General features: G+C 43.4%; 1 protein-coding gene across 1 annotated transcript in view; it reads left to right on the top strand.

Annotated features, from left to right (window-relative positions):
- Positions 1–7908: 7908 nt before the first annotated feature.
- LOC140186271 (allograft inflammatory factor 1-like) overlaps positions 7909–15631 on the top strand; it is a 49997-nt gene continuing 42274 nt past the window's right edge. Inside the window, exons 1-2 of the mRNA XM_072240328.1 lie at positions 7909–8122; positions 8225–8286. Of these exons, the coding sequence (XP_072096429.1) occupies positions 8098–8122; positions 8225–8286 (87 nt within the window). The 5' untranslated portion in view covers positions 7909–8097. The remainder of the gene's footprint in view (positions 8123–8224; positions 8287–15631) is intronic.

The following is a 15631-nucleotide window of genomic DNA, read 5'->3' as shown; positions in this document are numbered from 1 at the left end:
GTGGTGGCTGTTAAGGAATATCTTTTAAATAAAAGTGTGAATAACTTTACGGGGGAATTTGTGGACATCTTGAAGATATAATTTCCAATATGATTCCAGTATAATTACAATATTAAAAAAAGCTTCCTTTCATAAAAGTTAGGAATTTGAGATTATTCTGAGTTCTTGGTATCATCTGTAACACCTTAAAACAGCCATTAACTACAGTCTTCTCAAAATTTTTGACATTGTTTATTGGACATTCTAAAGCCGTTTTGACCTTATTTCACATCTTTGCAAGTCTCTATGAAAGGATAGTTTTCACAACAACACAGTCTTGGACAATTTCCCATTCCATTTCCCAGACCACTCACGGTTTCAATCAAATGCATGGTGCCTACAATTTCTAAGCATCCTAAAGCAAATCAATTAATTTACATTGACTTGGCACCTTCAAGACATCCCACAGCATTTTGTTCCAATTTAATTTTTTTTGTCGTGTGTAACTAAATTGCACACAGAAAACCTCCACAAAAATTATTGCGATAATGAGTAGGTAGTCAAGGGATAGATATTGGCCAGGATCTTACTCTGTCAACACTTCTTAAATAGCAGATAAAGCACAGAACAGAAGAGCTCAGAAACAGTTGCTTTGGCCCACAATATTTTGCCAAACTTATTAAACCAATAATTAAATGCCTAACTAAACTAATCCCTTCTGCCTTTACAATGGTAAAGTTTTCTTTAAAAAGTCATTATAGAATCCAACTGTTTCACTGACGTCTTGGGGGAAATAGTGTCTTTGTCCAGTCTGGTCTACAGTTCCACATTAGCATGTCCACATATTGATTGTGGACACCCTAATATCTTATGAATGATGTGGTGTGAAAACTACTGCAAAGTTCAATAAAACAGAGCCACTCTATACTTCAGAGAAATCTTGCAGCAAATCTCAACTGTCACAATTTAAATAAAGAGATATTAATTAAATAGAAACAACAGGAATTCTGCAGGTGCTGGAAATTCAAGCAACACACATAAAAATTGCTGGTGAACGCAGCAGGCCAGGCAGCATCTCTAGGAAGAGGTACAGTCGACGTTTCAGGCCGAGACCCTTCGTCAGGACTTTCCCATTCTGACATGTCTATCCACGGCCTCCTCTACTGTAAAGATGAAGCCACACTCAGGTTGGAGGAACAACACCTTATATTCCGTCTGGGCAGCCTCCAACCTGATGGCATGAACATCGACTTCTCTAACTTCCGCTAATGCCCCACCTCCCCCTCGTACCCCATCTGTTACTTATTTTTATACACACATTCTTTCTCTCACTCTCCTTTTTCTCCCTCTGTCCCTCTGAATATACCCCTTGCCTATCCACTGGGTTCCCCCCACCCCCGTCTTTCTTCCCGGACCTCCTGCTCCATGATCCTCTCGTATCCCTTTTGCCTATCACCTGTCCAGCTCTTGGCTCCATCCCTCCCCCTCCTGTCTTCTCCTATCATTTTGGATCTCCCCCTCCCCCTCCAACTTTCAAATCCCTTACTCACTCTTCCTTCAGTTAGTCCTGACGAAGGGTCTCGGCCTGAAACATCGACTGCACCTCTTCCTAGAGATGCTGCCTGGCCTGCTGCATTAATTAAATGGATTTATCTATGTAGATGCCAAAGTATATTTTTAGATTATGAAGACACGTAGTCCTCTTTTATTGTCATTTAGTAATGCATGCATTAAGAAATGATACATTATTTCCTCCGGTGTGATATCACAAAACACAGGACAGACCAAGACTGAAAAAACTGACAAAACCACATAATTATAACATATAATTACAACAGTGCACAATACCATAACGATGAAGAAGTCCGTGAGCACAGTAAAGTTCAAAGTCTCTCAAATGTCCCACATCTCACGCAGACGGGAGAAGGAAGAAAAACTCTCACAGCCATGCCGATCACAATCCGACTCTGTCATCCGAAAACTTCGAGCTCCAATCAGCTCTCCGACACCGAGTACTGAGCACCATCTCTGTCTGAACGATTCAACCTCCTTCTCGGTCGCCAAAAGCAGGCAAGGCTGGGGATTTTGAGGCCTACCCTCCGAAAGATTCCTGACCGCACAGTAACGACAGCAGCGAACGGGCGTTTCAGAAATTTCTCGAGATGTTCCTCTGTGCTATCACGTCCATTCTCCATCAAATCAGAATTGTCCACGGCCCCTATTTAACAGATACGATATCATATGTGGTATAAATCCACTTAAAGATTTCAATAGAGTAAATAAAGAGAAATTTTCCGGTGACAGGGAAATTGCTGTCTCCGAGGGAATTCAGTAGGTCTGGGAGTGGAGGGTTCACCCTGGAGCGAGGCGTGAGCCCATGATCGGATCCGTTGCTTCTCTCTGATTGAGACGTCGAGCAAGATTGAAGTCAACAAGGTCAAGAGTGGAGAGCGGGCAGGTGTTCTGCGTCATCTGCTGTGCTTGACTGGTCTTCCTCTCCCTCTCAGTCGCTGCAGCCGGAGGAGAGCACAGAGGCCTTGGGTTCCACATTGCAAGGATTGATCGGCAAGGCTTGTGGCTGTGGACTCATTTTGGGGGACTTTGAGATGCATGTTTCATGAGTTTCTGGATTCTTTGTTGTTTTTGAGTGGTTTGATCGGGGTGCTTTGATGTAGACTGGGGTACTTCAACGAAGACTGACTCTGCGGCCTGCAGTCGGCTAGTGGCGCACGCTGAACTAAACTAAATTGAATACTCCTGGACTCCTGTCTGATACTTGATATTCTATGTGTTGTTTGTTTGCTTTTTGCCTTTTGTGCAATCTGTTCTTCTCTTGCATGCTGAGTGTTTTGATTTTTTTTCTTTGAACATTAAACACACAACGCGTGAAATTTTCCCTGATGTTTCTTTGTTTTGTGTCTCTCTGCGGGAGGAGGAATCTCCGAGTTGTATTCTGTATACATACTTCGATAATAAATACTTTGAATCTTTGATAGTGACAAGCTTATTGCAGGAATGTGCAAAGAAGAAGAGAGTTACTGGAAAACTCTTTCAAAGAACTAGCAAAGACAAATATAGCTGACAGGTTCAATATGATCCTGTATTAAGAAGAATAAAATTGTGTTCCTATTCTTTACCAACAATCGCAAGCATAACATCAAAGCCTGCTCTGGAATCTTAGTTTAGAATAGAGCAAAATAAACTGTAATTATTAAGGAATCCCATTACAGAAAGCTGGAACCATTTCACATTCCATTCATTCTTAAACTGAAACTGTCTTCTGTTGTCTTTTAGTTTAATGTCACACATTATACCATCATATCAGACAACCATACCAGTGCCCAAGAAGGTTGGGGTGAGCTGCCTCAATGACTATTGCCCAGTGGCACTGACATCTACAGAGATGAAGTGATTTGAGAGATTGGTCATGGCTAAAATCAGCTCCGGCCTAAGCAAGGACCTGGCCCTGCTGCCATTTGTCCATCTCACTGGCTCTCCACTCTGCCTTGCATCACCTGGACAGTAGTAATATCTACAGCAGGCTGCTGTTTACTGACTGTGGCTCAGTATTCAACACAATCACACCCTCAGTTTTAATCAACAAGCTCCAAAACTGGGCCTCTGGATCCTTGATTTTCTCACTGGGAGACCACAGTCTGTGCGGATTGGAAATAACGTCTCCTCTTCGCTGACAGTCAACCTCAAGGATGCATTAGACTCTCTATTCTCTCTACACCCATGATTGTGTGGCTAGGAACAGTTCAAACGCTCTACAAGTTTGCCGACGACAACAGCTACTGCTGGCAGAATTTCAGATGGCGATGAAAAGGTGTACAGGAGTGAGACAGAGCAGGTGATTGAATGGTCTCGCAGCAACAACCTTGCACTAAACTTCCAGTTAGATCAAGGAATTTCTTGTATACTTCATGAAGGGGAAGCCCAGGGAACACCCGCCAGTCCTCATTGAGGGATCAGAGGTGGAAAGGGTGAGCAGTTTTAAGTTCCTGAGTGTCAACATCTCTGAGGATCTGTCCTGGGCCCAACATATTGATGCAATTACAAAGAAGGCACAACGCGACTATATTTCATTAGGAGTTTTAAGAGAATTAGTATGTCACCAAAGACACTCGTAAATTTCTACAGATGTACCATAGAAAGCATTCTCAAACAAGAGAAAACCTGCAGATGCTAGAAATCTGAGCGACACACCCAAAATGCTGGAGGAACTCAGCAGACCTGGCATTTGGCAGGACTGGAGAGAAAAAGCTGAGGAGTAGATTTAAAAGGAAGAGAGAAACACAAGGTGAAAGCGGGAGGGAGAGGGTTGAAGCAAAGAGCTGGGAAGTTGATTGGTGAAAGAGACAGAAGGCCATGGGAGAAAGAAAAGGGACAAGGAGCACCAGAGGGAGACGATGGGTGGGCAAGGGGATAAGGTGAGACAGGGAAAAATGGTGAAGGGGGGTGTGGGGGTTATTACCGGAAGTTAGATAAATCGATTGTCATGTCATCAGGTTGGAGGCATTCTAATCGGTTGCATCACCGTCTGGTATGGAGGAGCCACTGCAGAGGACTGGAAAAAGCTGCAGAAAGTGGGTGGCCACCGGGAGAAGAAAGCAGTCAATACAGGGTTCCCTTGTGGCCATTCTCCTCAGTCCCAAGTATACCCCTTTGGATACTGCTGGGGGGGTGGGCGGGGGAATGAACTATCAGGGCACAGCAGCAGGGCACAGGCCAGTGGCACGGTGGCTGGCTCTGAGATTCGGCAGGGAAGAGCAAAGTAAGGCAGAGCAGTAGCGATAGGAGACTCGACAGTTAGTGGAACAGACAGGAGATTCTGTGGCTGCAAAAGAGAAGCCAGGATGGTGTGTTGCCTCCCAGGTGCCAGGGTCCAGGATGTCTCAGAGCAGCTGCAGAGGATTCTCAAGAGGGAGGATGAGTTGCCAGAGATCGTGGTGCACAATGGTGTCAATGACACAGGTAGAAAGGCGGGAGAGTCCCGCACAATGAGTACAGGGAGTTAGGGAAAGGGCTGAAGAATGGGACTCCTAAGGTAGTCGTCTCTGGATTACTGTCAGTGACATGTGCTAGTCAGGGCAGGAACAGAATGATGGTACAGATGATTGAGTGGCCGAGGAAATGGTGCAGTGGGCAGGGTTTCAGATTTCCTCATCATTGGGATCTCTTCTGGGAAGGTATGACCTGTACGAAAAGGGCAGGGTACACCTGAACCCAAAGGGAACCAATATCTTTGCAGGCAAGTTTGCTAGAGCTGTTGGGGAGGGTTTAAACAAATTTGGCAGGGGGATGGTAACCGGAGTGATGGGGCTGAGGATGGGGCAGTTGGTATACAAGTTGATGCAGTGAGACTGTGAGGATGGACAGGCAGGTGATATGGTAAAGCTGCGATCAGTGGGATGAGGTGAAGTGCAACACGGGGGAAAAATTTAAAAGGTTGATGAATACAGGTCCGAAGGAGTTATATTTGAATGCATGTAGTATATGGAATAAGGTAGTTGATCTTACAGCACAATTAGAGATGGGCAGCTAATGACGTGGGCACCACTGAGTCGTGGCTGAAAGAAGATCGTAGTTGGGAGTTTAACATGCAAGGATACACCTTTTATCAAAAGGATAGACACATAGGCGGTGGGGTGGGGGGAGGCATGGCTCTATTGTTAAAAATCCTGTGGGAAAATCAGGCTGGTGCTAGATCCCAAGAGGGAGAATTTGTAGAATGCCTATGAGATGGCTTCTTAGAGCAGCTTGTGGTTGAGCCCGCCAAGGGAAAGGCAATTCTGGATTGGGTGTTGTGCAATGAACCAGATTTGATTAGGCAGCTTAAGGTAAAGGTACCCTTGGGAGGCAGTGATCATAATATGATAGAATTCACTCTGCAGTTTGAGAGGGAAAAGATTAAGTCAGCTGTATCAGTATTACAGTGGAGTAAAGGGAAATACAGAGAAGCTGGCCAAGGTTGAATGGAAGGGGTACTAGCAGGGATGAAGGCAGAACAGCAAGGGCTAGAATTTCCAGGGACAATTCAGAAGGCACAGGATTAAGTATTATAAAGGGAGAATGAGGCAACTGTGGGTGACAAAGGAAGCCAAAGACAGCATATGAGCAAAAGAGAGGGCATATAATATGGCAAAAATACTGGGAAGTTAGAGGATTGGGAAGCTTTTAAAAACTAACAGAAGGCAACTAAAAATAACCATAAGGAGAGAAAAGATGAAAGATGAAGGCAGGCTAGCCAAAAATATTAAAGATAATACCAAAAGCTTTTTCAGATTTATGAAGAATAAAAGGGAGGTGAGAGTGTATATTGAACTGCTGGAAAATGACACTGGAGAGACGACTGGTGAAAGAACTTAAGTACTTTGCTCCAGTCTTCACTGAGGAAGACACTAGCAGTATGCCAGAAATTCAAGGGTGGCAGGGGGCTTTCGTGAGGGTAGTTGCTATTACTAAGGAGAAAGTGCTTGGGATGCTGAAAGTTCTAAAGTTAGATAGGTCACTTGGTCCAGATGGACTACACCCAAGGATTCTAAAAGAGGTAGCTGAAGAAATTGTGGAGGCATTGGTAAATATCTTTGAAGAATCACTAGATTCTGGAATGGTTCTGGAGAACTGGAAAATTGCAAATGTCACTCCACTCTCCAAGGGAGGAAGGCAAAAGAAAAGAAACTTTGGGCCAGTTAGTTTACCTCAGTGGTTGGGAAGATGTTGGTGTCCATTATCAAGGAAGAGGTTTTGGGTTACTTGGAGGCATGTGAGAAAGTAGGCCAAATTCAGCAAGGCTTCCTTAAGGGAAATTCTTGTGTGATGAACTTTGGAATTCTTTGAAGAAATAACAGAGAGTCAGTCAGTGGCTGTTGTTTCCGTGGATTTTCAGAAGGCTTTTTGACAAGTCGCCACACATGTGACTGCTGAACAAAATAAGAGCCCATAGTATTACAGGAAAGACACCAGCGTGGATAGAGGATTAGCTGACTGGCAGGGAGGCAAAGAGTCAGAGGGCCTGTTCTGATTGGCTGCCAGCTACAAGTGGTTAGATTTTTGAGTTTGGAGCCAAAATTGGTGTCAGGGTTCAGATATACAGATTAATTTGTACAATAATTTGCAATTGCAATTAGGACTTTAGAAATTTGAAGCTTTTAGCTGAGTTGATGCTAAATTTGTGTCTGGTCAACTGGAGTTTGTGCTGATGTTGGGTAAGAAATCTCAAGTCTGAAGTAGGATTGTTGTGGGTCGTGTGATTGGGAATATGATTGTTTTAGACTTCCTCTGGGGATTGGGACTGGTCACGTCTCATGGGGGATTCAGGCTGGACAAATACTGGGGATTTTCATTGATGCTACACTTAGGGTTAGTATGGGGCTCAGGGCTCAATGTAGAGAAATTGCTAAGTACGTACCCTACTGGTATGGAGTTTTAGAATAATATCTATTTTGTACATAAACAGAATCCTTTAGTCCAATTCATCATTGCTAATTAAGATAACCATTTTAACTATTCCTATTTGCCTAGGTTTGGCCTAAAACTTTCCTATTCAAGTACTGTCCAACAAGTTTTAAACATTGTAACTGTACCCACCACCTTCTGGATGAAAACATTTGCCCCCCTCCCCCGGGTCTCCTTTAAATCTTCTCACTCTTATTAATATCTGTGTCCTCTAGTGTTAGACTTCTCTAACCCGGGGGAAAAAAAGACTATCTACTCTGACTGAGCTTCTCATAATTTTATAAACTTCTGTTAGATCACCCCTCGGTTTCCCTCACTCCAGGGGAAACTGATCTCAGCCTAGCCAGTCTCCACCCCCCACCCCAAATTTAAGCCCTCTAGCCTACGCAACATCTTGATGAATCTTTTCTGCACGCTATCAAGCTGAATCCTATCCTTCTTTTAGCGTGGTGGCCAGAACTGCAGACCGTTCTCCGCATGTAGCTGGACAGGCTCCCGGGCGGGGTGTATCCCGGTACCAGTTGTAGTTTCTCGCCCTTCCCACAGCGGGCGTGTGGTCCCGGGACATTTCACTGCTGCGAGCGGCGCAGCTCCTCACTATGAGCCTTTGACTCGGCGAGTTAGGGCCGGGGCTGAGTACCCCACTCGCTTCTCAAGATGCCTTCGGGACAACAGGCGCAGGGTGAGAAACTCAGACTTCGGTCGGGGGAGGCAGCCGTTCCTCGGCGACTGTGAGGGCACCTGGTCTGAATTCTGTGTTTTTTTTTCATTCACACTTTTAAAGGTGGCAAAATGTTCGGGATCCTGAAAGCGCAACAGGAGGAGCGATTGGCCAGTGTTAATAAGGTGAGTGGGTGGCCGCTTTTTGCCGCCATCCCTCCGAGTTCCTTTCCAGTTTTTGTCTACTCTTTGTCTTTCATTCTGCTCTTCACGTTATTTTGCTTTGTCTTTATGTTGCTCTGTATCCGCGCTCTCTCGGTCACCTCGTTTATACCTCAGTTATTCGCGGTTTTTACATACAGTACTATGAAATTCTCTGCGTCGTCTTTACTTGGCGCCATACCCGCCTGTCTGTTCAAAAACCCGCAAGCCGCTTTCCCACCCTGGAAACCAGTCCCTGTCAGATCCCGGTATTTCTGAAGTGATATGTCTTAGGGAATATGCTCTGAATTTTTCCATTAAATCGTCTTTTCTTCGAATAGTGTTCCAGCTCAATAAACATGCCCTACTTTCGCCGATCGCTTCAACAATATACTTTGTTCATAGTAGTTACAAATATTTTGCCATTCGCAGTACCAGTCGGTCACTCCACTAAGCAAGAAGATTAACACTACATCCGCTTGACGGCACATACAAAATGCTGGAGGAACCCAGCTTGACTGTGCTTTTTTCCATAGATGCTGCCTGATCAGCATCTGCAGGTTTTCTCTTGTTTGTGACAATAGCTTTCCCTTTACTTACACAGCAATATCCAAATTTTGAGGGTTACACTGGAGTGTCAGGGGCCCTCCTACCAGTGTAGAATGTAGGAGGACCTCTGACATTAGCCTTTCCCACCACAACAGTGGGCTGCGTGGTAACGGAGTGGTTAGCGCGGCTGGTATACAGTGCCAGTAATCGCCAGTTGCTCTCTGTAAGGAGTTTGTACATTCTCCCTGTGACCACGCGAGTTTCTTCCACGTGCTGCTGCACAAAAGGTGTACAGATGGGCTTCGGGTTAGTGAGTTGTGTGTGTATTGGCGCTGCAAGTACGGTGACGATTGTGGGCTGCCCCCAGCACAATCCGCAGACTGTGGCGGTCGTTGGGGGAATGCGACAAATAAAGCTAAACTTTAGCTTTTGTTCTGTGCGCCAGGCTGCAGCTGGTACCTCAGCCCGTAGTCAGGGGTCTTGGAATGTGCAACATTTGTTCAGAGATAGCTGGAAGATAAAGTTTCAGGCAGACCAGACGGGCTTGTTTCACTGAATGATAACCAACCAGTGGCAGACAATCCTCGTCTCTTTAACCCCAGCTCAGCGCAGTCTGAATGTGTACAGTTTAGGGTGAACCTGAGCAAACACTTCTGACCACTCTTGGCCACAGGAGGCTGTGGCTTAGACCCTTATTGTGAACACCACTTGAGTTCCCTCTGTGAATTTAGCAAATCACTGTCTCCTCACCAGTGCTCTTGGGTCCCAATACTCAGACAGGACTAGCTGGTACTAACATATTTACAAAACCCAATGTCATGTTGCCAACCCTTGAAGGTCATGTCATGAACAAATTAAAGACTTTAAATTTTACAGAAACTTTTCTTGGCCTCCGGAGGTTACTAAGTGCTTTACAGTCAATTACTTCTTTTGAAATACAGATAAACATGGCAGCCCGATTTACGCATGCAAGATTTCATCAGTGGCAACATAAGGATGCTATTTAAATATTTTACTGACTATGGGGGGGGGGTGGAATAAACATTAGCCAGGATCATAAGCTGTTCTTCAAACAGTGGTGTAGGGAGGAGGCATAACTAAATGATAAGATTACTAGCTTTGTGTTCTGTAAGGGACGATTAATGGGGATCAAAGGGCAAGTGAATGGTGTTTTGGTACAGTCAGTGAAATTCTGCTTGGATGATAAAATGAGTTTGAGAGCTGAATGGCCCATTTTAGAAATATACTTCAGTAGTAATAAGAACTCCCACTGATCCCTTCTTTTCCTTTAGCAATTAGACTTCATAGATTTAGGGGATCAAGCCAGATTACCCAGTGCTCCAACACAATATTCCCCTGTATGTCTCAGAACAACCCAAGTGTGCAACAGTTGATACTACCAGCAAATCTGCAGGAGATCTAACAGATAGTTCAAGTTACAGATTAAGACAATTTGTCATGAGTTGCATTTTTGAACATGTGGCTGTGGGAGTGTGGTTTGTTCTTGTACTTACTCGCCAGCTGAACCCCCTACTGCCCTCCTGGGAAACGAATTCCACAGAATCTGATAGTAAGCACAATTTCAGCTGTGACTGTCAATAGCTCTTTCAGTTGGAGCTTTAAGTTGGTTGCTTTTTTTTTGTTTCTGATTCAGAAGGTTCTATCACGCCCCATTCCAGAAATTGCAACACGGAGTTCTAGATTGACAATGTACCAAATACTGTGGAAATAGTGCCAAGTAGCAGATGCTACGCACTGGGGACAAAATGCTATATCAAGACACGGTCTGATCTCGCATGTGAAAGTACAAGATCTTTTGGCCCTGCTTTGAAAAAGAATAGGACAATTCTCATTGGTGTCCAGGTCAATACTTAAAACAACTCTCGCTGGCATCCTGCCATATTGCCATATATATATAGTTCTAAATTAATATTTCTAAATTCGGATTTTTTGGGCTCTGTGTTATGGGAAATTCCTGTAAAATGCTCTTCCTACATTAAAATAGTGACTGCTGGATTAGCAGCCAAAATTATGGACCATTGATCAAGAATCTTGAGATTGAATCCCACTTGAGTTAGGGAACTCAAGAAACTATACACAGTGGATTCCGGTAAATTGGGCTATTGGTTAATCAGGGCAGCCATTTATTTAGGACAACTCTTTAAAGAACAAAAACTAAATCAAGAAAATAGATGGGTTTACTTTTGTTTATTTGGTTAATTGGGACAGGAGACTGTTACCAAACTGTTTCTAACTGGCGTCAGTTGCATGCACTTGCCTGGCCGTTAGGCACTACACCGTACTTAGAGTGATCCGTTTTAAATAGCATCAGTTGTGTTATGTTTGTGTTCAAAAGGCAGAGATTTTTGTCACTGATAGTTAGCAAGAGATAAGCAGTAAAACAATTTGAAACTGTTTTGTCCAACACGGTTCCAAGCATTGAGGCCTGCGGATGTCAGAAATGGCCGGGAGTGAAAATGAAAATATCTCACTACTTCAACAACTTGGGAATTATGGAGAATTTGAAGGTATCGACAGTGTTACAATGAAAATGAAGGCTTGGAGGATGCAGTTGTCTAAAGCATGTATGAATGCAGTCCATTATCCGCACTAGATGTCTGCTGATTTTGTTTATTGCATACACTGGATGAATTCCTCAGTTGATAACTATTAGGAACTTCTCCACAGTTTTAAAGTACTGTCAAGGTACTGGTAGTGTTCTAATTTGTTCTGTATTCCATTTAAGTGGTAGTTTGTGTTTTTTATACCTTTTAACTATTTCCATGGTTGGCTCGTGGCCAAGTGGTTAAGGCATTGGACTAGCGACCTGAAGGTCGTGAGTTCGAGCCCCAGCCGAGGCAACGTGTTGTGTCCTTGAGCAAGGCACTTAACCACACATTGCTCTCCAACGACACCGGTGCCAAGCTGTATAGGTCCTAATGCCCTTCCCTTGGACAATATTGGTGTCATGGAGAGAGGAGACTTGCAGCATGGGCAACTGCTGGTCTTCCATACAACCTTGCCCAGGCCTGCACCCTGGAGAGTGAAGATTTTCCAGGCGCAGATCCATGGTCTTGCAAGACTAACGGATGCCTAAAAAAAAACTATTTCCATGAAATTTCAGCAAATTAGGGCAGCCACCTAATTGGGACAAAATGTATTGGTCTCGATGAGTCCCAATTAACCGGAATTATATAAACACACACACACACAACAGTCTTGGGCGCCCTAGATTCTTTATATCAATTTTGTTTCAGATGTTTATATTTTGTCTTCTGCACTAATGTGTCAGTTGAAAAGTGCAAAATTTTGATTTCCAAACATTAATTTTCCAAAAAATTAAATGTTACAGAGAAATATTTTTATTTCATTAAGGAAAGTAACATATTAAGTAGTAGACTATTTTAAAAATAAAAACTTGATTACCTTGTAGGTAAAGCCCAGTGCATGATTAAACAAAGATAACAAACAGGTACTAATGATGAATGATATAATATGTCGAATGGACTAAAGGAATCAAACTGAGTGAAGGACAACCAAACTAAAAGGTGAGGGGTGTGGCAGATGTGACAGTTTAACCTGCAAATCATCAATTCTTACACCATGGTAAGAATGAGTATAGTAACAAGACACAAGTTGGTCATTCTGCATCAGCAAGGTCTCTCAAACAGAAATTTCACAGCAGACAGGAGTTTCAAGATGTGCTGTCCAAGCTCTTCTGAAGAAGCACAAAGAAACGGGCAAGATTGAGGACCAGATATGCAGTGGTTGAATGCAGCGACAAGACACATTGAACTGACATCTCTTCTAAACCAGAAAAAGTCCAGCACCACTGGAACACAAGTACACCCCTCTGCAATCTGGAGAAGGCTTGTCAGAAGTGGTCTTCTTGGAAGAGTTGCTGCCAAAAAGCTGTTCTTCCAAAGTGAAAACAAAACCAAGAGACTTCCCTATGCACAAAAGCACAAGGACAGGACTGGGGTGCTGAACAATGGCAACAAGTTCTCTGAACTGATGAGTGAAAATTTGAAATGTTTGGCTCAAACAGGAAGCAGTTTGTACATAGAAGAACTGGAGAGTGCTACATGGATGAGTATCTGCAGCCTGCAGTGAAGCATGGTGGAGGTTCTGTGCAAGTTTAGGGCTGCATTTCTGCAAATAGAGTTGGTGATCTGGTGAGAATTAATGGAATCCTCAATGCTGAGAAGTACAAGCAGTTTCTCACCCATCACACAGTACCAGGAGGGAGGCATCAGATTGGTCCCGACTTCGTTCTGTAGCAGGACAATGACCTAAGCACCGGGCCAAGGTCATAAAGAACTATCTTCAGTGAGAAGAACAAGGGGGTCTGCAACAGATGGTATGACCTCCACAGATCCCTGATCTCATCATCGAGGCTATCTGGGATACCCTGGAGCAACAGAAGCAAGTGAAACAGCCAAAGTCTGTAGAAAAACAGTGGCAAGTTCCCCAAGATGCCGGGAACAACCTACCAGCTGATTTTGTTATAAAATTGTCTGGCAGTGTACCTAAGAGAATTGATGGTTTTTGAGACAAAGGGCGGTCACAACAAATACTGATTTGATTTAGTTTTTTAGTGTTTACTGCTCTTTAGAATACATTTTTGATATTAAGAAAATTTTCATTATTTTTGAAAGAATTTCTCTTTGCAGATTTTTTTAGATATGCCAAAGACTTTTGCACAGTACTGTACTGCATATATATGTATACATATACATGTCGTGCATTCAGAGATGCTCTTCTGCACAACCCTGTTGTAACGCATGGTTATGTGAGTTACTGTCACCTTTGTGTCAGCATGAACCAGTCTGGCCATTCTCCTCTGACCTCTCTCATTAACAAACATTTTCTCCCACAGCACTGCAGCTCACTGTATGTTTTTTTTGATTTTTGCACCATTCTCTGTAAACTCTAGAGACTGTTGTGTGTGAAAATCCCAAGAAATCAGCAGTTTCTGAAATGCTCAAACCACGCCATCATGCACTAACATTTTACAGTCAATGTCAGTTAGGTCACAATTGTTCCCCATTCTGATGTTTGATCTGAACAACAACTGAACTTCCTGACCATGTCTGCGTGCTTTTATGCATTGAGTTGCTGACACAGGAATGGCTGGTTGGATATTTGCATTAACAAACAGGTGTACATAATAAAGTGGCCACTAAGATAGACTGTATGTATCTGTGTGTGTGTGTCTGTCTCTATATAAGACTGTCTCAGTAATGGTTACCATGAAACTACTGGCTTATTGCAGACTTCTTTAGTTCATGAATCCGTCACTCCCTGTCCTTGTCCATTAGTTATTTCACACCCATCATATCTCATTTTGTTCGCCCTTAACTGTCCCTTCAGTTCAGATGGACAATAAATGCTCGAGGTTGTGACAAGTGCTATGTAAATGGTGTTCGTTGTTCTTTTTTTTCCAAACAGCGATTTCCCCAATTAATTTGTCACTGGGCACATCACTTGAGCTGGCCAAGAAGACTGCAGTACCAGCTGGGCTAAGTCTGTGCTGGCGTGGCACAAGCATTTTGCAATGCAAATGTGCTGGGACGAAGCCAGAGATCAGAAATTGTATCAGAATCCTGACCTTTCCCTGGTGCCACTCTGTAAGGCTCTAGTAAAAACCTTCTTTGTTCAAAATGTTTCACAAAACCATATTGAGTCAATAACAATTGGCTAACCTATTCACGTACCAAACTATCAAGCTACTTGCACAATTAGGGCAGCTGCAGATTTTATAGTACACAACGCCATTCAGCTTGTCATGTTTGGGCTGGCTCTTTGAAAGAACTCTTATGCTTAATTCTGAAGACTTGCTTCTCGCTTTCTCACCTCTTAAATAACTCAAAGACTTTATGTCACCTTTTCAGGTAGGGACTTCTAGATCCTGACAAACCTCCCGAATGAAAAATGTTCTCCTCATCTTCCCCCTGGAGATTTTCACCCAACTTTTAAACAATGATCTTTGATTCCTGACCCATTCCCCAAATTCCTGCTGCTGTGTGTAAGGAGTTGGTATGTTCTCACCGTGACCGTGTGGGTTTCCTCCAGGTGCTCCCGTTTCCTCCCACACTCCAAAGATGTACCGGCTGGTAGGTTAATTGGTCATTGTAAATGGTCTTGTGATTAGGCTGGTGTTAAAGTCAGGGAGTTACTGAACGGCACAGCTCAAAGTACCAGAAGGTCTATTCCGAACTGTATCTCAAAAAAATAAATAAATTCTTTCTGCTTGCTGCAGAGGCAAAAGTCATAAAGCAAACTGGTGTGGGAGCAGCTGAAACATTGTCAGTAGAAAATAGAAATAGGTTGGGGTAACTCTGTGATATAACTGTACAGTAAGAAATTTAAGTTTCTTTCACCCCTGCTCAGCTCTCTCAAAATTGTTCATACCTTTGAAATCCTTGTTAAGTCTGGAGACTTAACCTTAACAGAAGACTTAACAGAACCTTCTGTTCCAAGATCAATGCCAACTTTTCCAATCTCTCTAATTCCTCATGACATCCAGATAAATCCCTCGTGCTCTTTTGACAGATGCAGTAGTTAGGAAAGGAACTATAAAAATCGTTTGTAAAGTACTTTAGATAACATGACGGGCAGAAAGGATGCCCACATTTCCGATGGGAATTGGATAAGGAGTCATCCCTGAGGGAGGCATAAAATATAAACAAGCTGTGATTATCCCTCACTTTCAGCCATGCTTGGAGAAAGCCAAGTCTGAGGACAGAGAGTGGCCATGGCGGAATTTTTGGGACAACCT

The sequence above is a fragment of the Mobula birostris genome, chromosome 22 (genome assembly GCF_030028105.1).
Source record: "Mobula birostris isolate sMobBir1 chromosome 22, sMobBir1.hap1, whole genome shotgun sequence".
Classification (NCBI taxonomy): Eukaryota; Metazoa; Chordata; class Chondrichthyes; order Myliobatiformes; family Myliobatidae; genus Mobula; species Mobula birostris.
This window is presented reverse-complemented; position numbering and strand designations above follow the sequence as displayed.